The following is a 10346-nucleotide window of genomic DNA, read 5'->3' as shown; positions in this document are numbered from 1 at the left end:
AGTTGGCCTTGGCAGATTAGTCTGCAGATGTTTGGCGGCCATTTTTGTGGTGGTTCCCTCATTAACAGAGAGTGGGTGATGACTGCTGCTCACTGCTTCTCCAGGTGGGTAACTAGTCTATAATAGATGATCAATTTGTGTGTGTTCCAGTCTGTGGTTCAGCAGTGATTTCTTCTTAAAACTGACACTTATTTCTATAATTTTAGCACAAGTACGTCTGGCTTGCAAGTTTCTCTCGGCCGTCAGAACCTGCAGGGCACAAACCCAAATGAGGAGTCCAGAAGTGTTTCCAGAATCATTTTGCATCCAAAGTATGACAGCGACAGCAGCAACAACGACATTGCTCTACTCAGACTCTCGTCACCAGTGAAATTCACTGACTACGTCAGACCTGTGTGTCTGGCAGCCAGTGACAGTGTGTTCAACAACGGTACAGATAGCTGGGTCACTGGCTGGGGCAACGTCAAGGAGGGAGGTGAGTCTGCTTGTTGCTGACAAGGAGTGTTGTCTTAAGTGCTATATAATATGTAGGTGGATGTATGAATTCTGTCTCTTCTTGTTGGCCTCTCAGTGTCATTATCGTTCCCTGAAACTCTACAAGAAGTGGAGGTTCCAGTTTTGGGCAACAGACAGTGTAACTGTCTCAATGGAGTCGGTACAGTCAGCGACAACATGATTTGTGCTGGTGTTCTGGCAGGAGGCAAAGACTCATGTCAGGTGAGCATCTTTTTTGATTTTAAACCCGTTGGTCATTGCGTTGAGGACTTTGTGAAATACTTAGTCGTGTCCTCTTTTTGTCCTCAGGGTGACTCAGGAGGTCCAATGGTGAACAAACAGGGCTCCGTCTGGGTCCAGTCTGGAGTAGTTAGTTTTGGTTTTGGTTGTGCACGGCCCAATTTGCCAGGAATTTACTCCAGAGTTTCCCGTTACCAGTCCTGGATCAACTCCATCATTCGCTCTGATAGGCCAGGATTCGTGCAGTTCACCTCCAGTGGACTGGATGCTGACAGCAGCTACACCTGTCCTGGTCTCCCACCTCCTCTTATTACAACCACTACTGCTACTGGTCATAGTACTGAAGGACCAGAAGCTACAACCACAGAAGCAGTATCTAAAACCCCAAGTCCCGACTTGACCATGTCAAGTGCTGAATGTAAGTATTCTGACTGCCGCCTTTTCCTAAGTTGGTCATTCTATTATGTCTCTGCTCCGGCAACACGTGGTGAAACTGCACTGGTCAGTGGAGGCATACATCTACAGTGCAGTAATGAGGTTATCATCGAAGCAAATACTCTGTTTATCTTGTTGGTACTTCTTTCAGTAGCTTGTAGGCTACTTCCCTTAAATTCTGTGAATTTATTCTATGGGTAAGTCACGTTAGTTTGAGCTCTACTATCTTTGCTCTGTTGTTTGCAGTGTGTGGCATCACTCCCCTGAACACCAGGATAGTTGGAGGAGAAGATGCTCCACCTGGAAGTTGGCCTTGGCAGATTAGTCTGCAGATGTTTGGCGGCCATTTTTGTGGTGGTTCCCTCATTAACAGAGAGTGGGTGATGACTGCTGCTCACTGCTTCTCCAGGTGGGTAACTAGTCTATAATAGAGGATGCATTTGTGTGTGTTCCAGTCTATGGTTCAGCAGTGATTTCTTCTTAAAACTGACACTTATTTCTATAATTTTAGCACAAGTACGTCTGGCTTGCAAGTTTCTCTCGGCCGTCAGAACCTGCAGGGCACAAACCCAAATGAGGAGTCCAGAGGTGTTTCCAGAATCATTTTGCATCCAAAGTATGACAGCGACAGCAGCAACAACGACATTGCTCTACTCAGACTCTCGTCACCAGTGAAATTCACTGACTACGTCAGACCTGTGTGTCTGGCAGCCAGTGACAGTGTGTTCAACAACGGTACAGATAGCTGGGTCACTGGCTGGGGCAACGTCAAGGAGGGAGGTGAGTCTGCTTGTTGCTGACAAAGAGTGTTGTCTAAGTGTTATATAAACTGTAGGTGGATGTATGAATTCTGTCTTTTCTTGTGGGCCTCTCAGTGTCATTATCGTTCCCTGAAACACTACAAGAAGTGGAGGTTCCAGTTTTGGGCAACAGACAGTGTAACTGTCTCAATGGAGTCGGTACAGTCAACGACAACATGATTTGTGCTGGTGTTCTGGCAGGAGGCAAAGACTCATGTCAGGTGAGCATCTTTTTTGATTTTAAACCTGTTGGTCATTGTGTTGAGGACTTTGTGAAATACTTAGTCGTGTCCTCTTTTTGTCCTCAGGGTGACTCAGGAGGTCCAATGGTGAACAAACAGGGCTCCGTCTGGGTCCAGTCTGGAGTAGTTAGTTTTGGTTTTGGTTGTGCTCGGCCCAATCTGCCAGGAGTTTACTCCAGAGTTTCCCGTTACCAGTCCTGGATCAACTCCATCATTCGCTCTGATAGGCCAGGATTCGTGCAGTTCACCTCCAGTGGACTGGATGCTGACAGCAGCTACACCTGTCCTGGTCTCCCACCTCCTCTTATTACAACCACTACTGCTACTGGTCCTAGTACTGAAGGACCAGAAGCGACAACAACAGAAGCAGTATCTCAAACCCCAAGTCCCGACTTTACCATGTCAAGTGCTGAATGTAAGTATTCTGACTGCCGCCTTATCCTAAGTTGGTCATTCTATTATGTCTCTGCTCCGGCAACACGTGGTGAAACTGCACTGGTCAGTGGAGGCATACATCTACAGTGCAGTAATGAGGTTATCATCGAAGCAAATACTCTGTTTATCTTGTTGGTACTTCTTTCAGTAGCTTGTACTTCCCTTAAATTCTGTGAATTGATTCTATGGGTAAGTCACGTTAGTTTGAGCTCCACTTTCTTTGCTCTGTTGTTTGCAGTGTGTGGCATCACTCCCCTGAACACCAGGATAGTTGGCGGAGAAGATGCTCCACCTGGAAGTTGGCCTTGGCAGATTAGTCTGCAGATGTTTGGTGGCCATTTTTGTGGTGGTTCCCTCATTAACAGAGAGTGGGTGATGACTGCTGCTCACTGCTTCTCCAGGTGGGTAACTAGTCTATAATAGAGGATGCATTTGTGTGTGTTCCAGTCTGTGGTTCAGCAGTGATTTCTTCTTAAAACTGACACTTATTTCTATAATTTTAGCACAAGTACGTCTGGCTTGCAAGTTTCTCTCGGCCGTCAGAACCTGCAGGGCACAAACCCAAATGAGGAGTCCAGAAGTGTTTCCAGAATCATTTTGCATCCAAAGTATGACAGCGACAGCAGCAACAACGACATTGCTCTACTCAGACTCTCGTCACCAGTGAAATTCACTGACTACGTCAGACCTGTGTGTCTGGCAGCCAGTGACAGTGTGTTCAACAACGGTACAGATAGCTGGGTCACTGGCTGGGGCAACGTCAAGGAGGGAGGTGAGTCTGCTTGTTGCTGACAAAGAGTGTTGTCTAAGTGTTATATAAACTGTAGGTGGATGTATGAATTCTGTCTTTTCTTGTGGGCCTCTCAGTGTCATTATCGTTCCCTGAAACACTACAAGAAGTGGAGGTTCCAGTTTTGGGCAACAGACAGTGTAACTGTCTCAATGGAGTCGGTACAGTCAACGACAACATGATTTGTGCTGGTGTTCTGGCAGGAGGCAAAGACTCATGTCAGGTGAGCATCTTTTTTGATTTTAAACCTGTTGGTCATTGTGTTGAGGACTTTGTGAAATACTTAGTCGTGTCCTCTTTTTGTCCTCAGGGTGACTCAGGAGGTCCAATGGTGAACAAACAGGGCTCCGTCTGGGTCCAGTCTGGAGTAGTTAGTTTTGGTTTTGGTTGTGCTCGGCCCAATCTGCCAGGAGTTTACTCCAGAGTTTCCCGTTACCAGTCCTGGATCAACTCCATCATTCGCTCTGATAGGCCAGGATTCGTGCAGTTCACCTCCAGTGGACTGGATGCTGACAGCAGCTACACCTGTCCTGGTCTCCCACCTCCTCTTATTACAACCACTACTGCTACTGGTCCTAGTACTGAAGGACCAGAAGCGACAACAACAGAAGCAGTATCTCAAACCCCAAGTCCCGACTTTACCATGTCAAGTGCTGAATGTAAGTATTCTGACTGCCGCCTTATCCTAAGTTGGTCATTATATTATGTCTCTGCTCCGGCAACACGTGGTGAAACTGCACTGGTCAGTGGAGGCATACATCTACAGTGCAGTAATGAGGTTATCATCGAAGCAAATACTCTGTTTATCTTGTTGGTACTTCTTTCAGTAGCTTGTACTTCCCTTAAATTCTGTGAATTTATTCTATGGGTAAGTCACGTTAGTTTGAGCTCTACTATCTTTGCTCTGTTGTTTGCAGTGTGTGGCATCACTCCCCTGAACACCAGGATAGTTGGAGGAGAAGATGCTCCACCTGGAAGTTGGCCTTGGCAGATTAGTCTGCAGATGTTTGGCGGCCATTTTTGTGGTGGTTCCCTCATTAACAGAGAGTGGGTGATGACTGCTGCTCACTGCTTCTCCAGGTGGGTAACTAGTCTATAATAGAGGATGCATTTGTGTGTGTTCCAGTCTATGGTTCAGCAGTGATTTCTTCTTAAAACTGACACTTATTTCTATAATTTTAGCACAAGTACGTCTGGCTTGCAAGTTTCTCTCGGCCGTCAGAACCTGCAGGGCACAAACCCAAATGAGGAGTCCAGAAGTGTTTCCAGAATCATTTTGCATCCAAAGTATGACAGCGACAGCAGCAACAACGACATTGCTCTACTCAGACTCTCGTCACCAGTGAAATTCACTGACTACGTCAGACCTGTGTGTCTGGCAGCCAGTGACAGTGTGTTCAACAACGGTACAGATAGCTGGGTCACTGGCTGGGGCAACGTCAAGGAGGGAGGTGAGTCTGCTTGTTGCTGACAAAGAGTGTTGTCTAAGTGTTATATAAACTGTAGGTGGATGTATGAATTCTGTCTTTTCTTGTGGGCCTCTCAGTGTCATTATCGTTCCCTGAAACACTACAAGAAGTGGAGGTTCCAGTTTTGGGCAACAGACAGTGTAACTGTCTCAATGGAGTCGGTACAGTCAACGACAACATGATTTGTGCTGGTGTTCTGGCAGGAGGCAAAGACTCATGTCAGGTGAGCATCTTTTTTGATTTTAAACCTGTTGGTCATTGTGTTGAGGACTTTGTGAAATACTTAGTTGTGTCCTCTTTTTGTCCTCAGGGTGACTCAGGAGGTCCAATGGTGAACAAACAGGGCTCCGTCTGGGTCCAGTCTGGAGTAGTTAGTTTTGGTTTTGGTTGTGCTCGGCCCAATCTGCCAGGAGTTTACTCCAGAGTTTCCCGTTACCAGTCCTGGATCAACTCCATCATTCGCTCTGATAGGCCAGGATTCGTGCAGTTCACCTCCAGTGGACTGGATGCTGACAGCAGCTACACCTGTCCTGGTCTCCCACCTCCTCTTATTACAACCACTACTGCTACTGGTCCTAGTACTGAAGGACCAGAAGCGACAACAACAGAAGCAGTATCTCAAACCCCAAGTCCCGACTTTACCATGTCAAGTGCTGAATGTAAGTATTCTGACTGCCGCCTTATCCTAAGTTGGTCATTATATTATGTCTCTGCTCCGGCAACACGTGGTGAAACTGCACTGGTCAGTGGAGGCATACATCTACAGTGCAGTAATGAGGTTATCATCGAAGCAAATACTCTGTTTATCTTGTTGGTACTTCTTTCAGTAGCTTGTACTTCCCTTAAATTCTGTGAATTTATTCTATGGGTAAGTCACGTTAGTTTGAGCTCTACTATCTTTGCTCTGTTGTTTGCAGTGTGTGGCATCACTCCCCTGAACACCAGGATAGTTGGAGGAGAAGATGCTCCACCTGGAAGTTGGCCTTGGCAGATTAGTCTGCAGATGTTTGGCGGCCATTTTTGTGGTGGTTCCCTCATTAACAGAGAGTGGGTGATGACTGCTGCTCACTGCTTCTCCAGGTGGGTAACTAGTCTATAATAGATGATGCATTTGTGTGTGTTCCAGTCTGTGGTTCAGCAGTGATTTCTTCTTAAAACTGACACTTATTTCTATAATTTTAGCACAAGTACGTCTGGCTTGCAAGTTTCTCTCGGCCGTCAGAACCTGCAGGGCACAAACCCAAATGAGGAGTCCAGAAGTGTTTCCAGAATCATTTTGCATCCAAAGTATGACAGCGACAGCAGCAACAACGACATTGCTCTACTCAGACTCTCGTCACCAGTGAAATTCACTGACTACGTCAGACCAGTGTGTCTGGCAGCCAGTGACAGTGTGTTCAACAACGGTACAGATAGCTGGGTCACTGGCTGGGGCAACGTCAAGGAGGGAGGTGAGTCTGCTTGTTGCTGACAAAGAGTGTTGTCTAAGTGTTATATAAACTGTAGGTGGATGTATGAATTCTGTCTTTTCTTGTGGGCCTCTCAGTGTCATTATCGTTCCCTGAAACTCTACAAGAAGTGGAGGTTCCAGTTTTGGGCAACAGACAGTGTAACTGTCTCAATGGAGTCGGTACAGTCAACGACAACATGATTTGTGCTGGTGTTCTGGCAGGAGGCAAAGACTCATGTCAGGTGAGCATCTTTTTTGATTTTAAACCTGTTGGTCATTGCGTTGAGGACTTTGTGAAATACTTAGTCGTGTCCTCTTTTTGTCCTCAGGGTGACTCAGGAGGTCCAATGGTGAACAAACAGGGCTCCGTCTGGGTCCAGTCTGGAGTAGTTAGTTTTGGTTTTGGTTGTGCTCGGCCCAATCTGCCAGGAGTTTACTCCAGAGTTTCCCGTTACCAGTCCTGGATCAACTCCATCATTCGCTCTGATAGGCCAGGATTCGTGCAGTTCACCTCCAGTGGACTGGATGCTGACAGCAGCTACACCTGTCCTGGTCTCCCACCTCCTCTTATTACAACCACTACTGCTACTGGTCATAGTACTGAAGGACCAGAAGCTACAACCACAGAAGCAGTATCTAAAACCCCAAGTCCCGACTTGACCATGTCAAGTGCTGAATGTAAGTATTCTGACTGCCGCCTTTTCCTAAGTTGGTCATTCTATTATGTCTCTGCTCCGGCAACACGTGGTGAAACTGCACTGGTCAGTGGAGGCATACATCTACAGTGCAGTAATGAGGTTATCATCGAAGCAAATACTCTGTTTATCTTGTTGGTACTTCTTTCAGTAGCTTGTAGGCTACTTCCCTTAAATTCTGTGAATTTATTCTATGGGTAAGTCACGTTAGTTTGAGCTCTACTATCTTTGCTCTGTTGTTTGCAGTGTGTGGCATCACTCCCCTGAACACCAGGATAGTTGGAGGAGAAGATGCTCCACCTGGAAGTTGGCCTTGGCAGATTAGTCTGCAGATGTTTGGCGGCCATTTTTGTGGTGGTTCCCTCATTAACAGAGAGTGGGTGATGACTGCTGCTCACTGCTTCTCCAGGTGGGTAACTAGTCTATAATAGAGGATGCATTTGTGTGTGTTCCAGTCTATGGTTCAGCAGTGATTTCTTCTTAAAACTGACACTTATTTCTATAATTTTAGCACAAGTACGTCTGGCTTGCAAGTTTCTCTCGGCCGTCAGAACCTGCAGGGCACAAACCCAAATGAGGAGTCCAGAAGTGTTTCCAGAATCATTTTGCATCCAAAGTATGACAGCGACAGCAGCAACAACGACATTGCTCTACTCAGACTCTCGTCACCAGTGAAATTCACTGACTACGTCAGACCTGTGTGTCTGGCAGCCAGTGACAGTGTGTTCAACAACGGTACAGATAGCTGGGTCACTGGCTGGGGCAACGTCAAGGAGGGAGGTGAGTCTGCTTGTTGCTGACAAAGAGTGTTGTCTAAGTGTTATATAAACTGTAGGTGGATGTATGAATTCTGTCTTTTCTTGTGGGCCTCTCAGTGTCATTATCGTTCCCTGAAACTCTACAAGAAGTGGAGGTTCCAGTTTTGGGCAACAGACAGTGTAACTGTCTCAATGGAGTCGGTACAGTCAACGACAACATGATTTGTGCTGGTGTTCTGGCAGGAGGCAAAGACTCATGTCAGGTAAGCTTCTTTTACTGATTTGTAACTTGTTGGTCAGTGTGTTGAGAACTTTGTAAAATCCTCAATCGTGTCCTCTTTTGTCCTAAGGGTGACTCAGGAGGTCCAATGGTGAACAAACAGGGCTCCATCTGGGTCCAGTCTGGAGTAGTTAGTTTTGGTTTTGGTTGTGCTCGGCCCAATCTGCCAGGGGTTTACTCCAGAGTGTCCCGTTACCAGTCCTGGATTAACTCCATCATTCGCTCTGATAGGCCAGGATTCGTCCAGTTCACCTCTAGTGGGTTGGATACTGATAGCAGCTACGCCTGTCCTGGCCTCCCACCTCCTCTTATTACAACCACCACTGCAACTTTTCCTAGTACTGAAGGACCAGAAGCTACAACCACCGAAGCAGTGTCTCAAACCACAATACCTGACTTGACCATGTCAAGTGCTTCCCCAACCACTGCATCTACAACAAAGCCAATTATCTTAGTGACTCCTACAAGTGAGTGTCCTGCTTAATGTCTTTTGAATCATAACTTTACACTTCTTGTTTAACCTATCTACAAGTTAATTCTGCCTCTCCTCATTCATCAATTTCTACCATGAAGGACCAGTGTGTGGCAAAGCTACCTTAAACAGTCGTGCTGTAGGTGACAGCAGTGTTGTTCTTGGAGGATTGTGGCCCTGGATGGTGAGCCTCCACAAAAACGGGGTCTTTACATGTGGAGGAACCTTCATCGCTGATAAGTTTGTCCTCACCTCCGGCCAGTGCTTCTCCACGTAAGTATAAACGTAATTGTATTTGATTATTTACAAATATCTTCTAACTGACTTTCTAAAGATGCGTTTTTATACTCCTTACAGCTCCAGTCCAAATGTTCTCGAGTGGAGAGTGTTTCTTGGCCAGCGACTTGTGGGCAGTTCTGAAGAGTTTGAGATGTCTGTGGGTGTTGTGAAGATTACCCTGAGTAAATTTACAGGCTTTAACATTGCTTTACTACAGCTGGAGAAACCCGTCAGCTTCACAGATTATATCCAGCCTGTGTGTCTGGATAGCAACAATGACAGATCCTTCCCCGTTGGTAGTCAATGCTGGGTGCCAGGCTGGGGGAAGGACAGTAAGAATGGAGGTGAGGATCCTTCAAACTATGTTACCCTGCTCAGACTTGGTAGTAACATCCATCCTGCGTGATCCAATCACAAGTGGTCAGCACGCACCCGAATGCGTCATGAGATCTGATCAAGCAGACCACGTTGGGAGGTGGTTTTGGATGCATGGGGCCTCATTATTTTTGCTGTGTGATGACAAATGTGCGTTTTGTCGAGACGCTTCACACAAGTGCATTGACAGAAAGCATGAATGCAAAAACATGAGCACAAAAGCCACAGCACGAATACTAAAGTACTTGTGATCAGTCCTCTCAGAACGGATGTCAACACCAGGTCTGAATAGGGCCTGGTTTTAATTAGATTTTAAGTTTTAACTGACATTAGTCTGGCTTCATGATGTGTAAGACATAGACTGATAATTCACAAAAACTGTATTCTTGTGTTTTTAAGGTGCTGACAAAGCTGGCTCAAGTCTGCGAGACCTTGAAACTCAAGTGGTAAACTGTGGGAGCGTTTCTGATTCGGACAACATTTGCACTTATGCCGTAGACCTTCAAGAGGTAAAAACTCAAAGTTTCCCATCCACCTGAATTTCTGAAATCGATTTGCTCTTCTCATCAGGGAAGAGGGTTTCAGATCAAAACCTGACTGATGTTGAATTCTCATTTTCTCCTTGCAGGGGGATCAGGGCAGCCCTCTGCTCTGTAAATCAGACTCCTCTTGGTTCCAGGCGGCCGTTGTCACAATGAGTGGGAATAAATCTGTCCGGGCAGATATTCAGTCATTTGCCAAAACCTCAAGATTCGGGTCATTCTTAAAGGAGATAGTTGGTGATATGCCTCCTCCTCTTGTTACAACAACTACTTCTACTGGTCCTAGTACTGAAGGACCAGAAGCTACAACCACCAAAGCAGTATCTCCAACCACAAGTCCCGACTTGACCATGTCAACTGCTGAATGTAAGTATTCTGACTGCCGCCTTTTCCTAAGTTGGTCATTATATTATGTCTTTGCGCCCGCAACAGGTGGTGAAACTGCACTGGTCAGTGGAGGCATGCATTTACAGTGTAGTAATTAGGTTATCATCTAAACAAATACTCTGTTTATCTTGTTGATATTTTTGTCAGTAGAATTGTGCTTTCATTTAACTCTGTGAATTTATTCTATGTGTAAGTCACGTTA

The 10346-nt window shown here is 46.0% G+C and overlaps 1 protein-coding gene across 1 annotated transcript; it reads left to right on the top strand.

Moving 5' to 3' along the window:
* The first annotated feature begins 78 nt into the window (after window positions 1-78).
* Window positions 79-10242, top strand: LOC133028204 (uncharacterized). The gene is made up of 26 exons (XM_061095397.1): window positions 79-104; window positions 207-475; window positions 572-717; window positions 805-1153; window positions 1417-1579; window positions 1688-1950; window positions 2046-2191; window positions 2279-2597; window positions 2886-3048; window positions 3157-3419; window positions 3515-4096; window positions 4355-4517; window positions 4626-4888; window positions 4984-5565; window positions 5824-5986; window positions 6089-6369; window positions 6468-7004; window positions 7298-7460; window positions 7563-7831; window positions 7927-8072; window positions 8160-8556; window positions 8663-8834; window positions 8919-9184; window positions 9615-9724; window positions 9844-10123; window positions 10190-10242. Exons 1-26 carry the CDS (start codon window positions 79-81, stop codon window positions 10240-10242), a joined length of 6534 nt encoding a protein of 2177 aa, XP_060951380.1.
* The last annotated feature ends 104 nt before the right edge of the window (window positions 10243-10346 follow it).

Source organism: Limanda limanda, chromosome 21 (genome assembly GCF_963576545.1).
Source record: "Limanda limanda chromosome 21, fLimLim1.1, whole genome shotgun sequence".
NCBI lineage: Eukaryota > Metazoa > Chordata > Actinopteri > Pleuronectiformes > Pleuronectidae > Limanda > Limanda limanda.
Note: the sequence above shows the minus strand (reverse complement) of the source record. Positions and strands in the feature narration are given on the sequence as shown.

Excerpts from the sequence above, each read along its gene's own strand:
- LOC133028204 (XM_061095397.1), top strand. The coding sequence starts at position 79 with ATGACTGCTGCTCACTGCTTCTCCAG. Across the intron at positions 718-804 it reads GAGGCAAAGACTCATGTCAG|GGTGACTCAGGAGGTCCAAT; the intron begins GTGAGCATCTTT and ends TTTTGTCCTCAG. Across the intron at positions 7,461-7,562 it reads GCTGCTCACTGCTTCTCCAG|CACAAGTACGTCTGGCTTGC; the intron begins GTGGGTAACTAG and ends CTATAATTTTAG.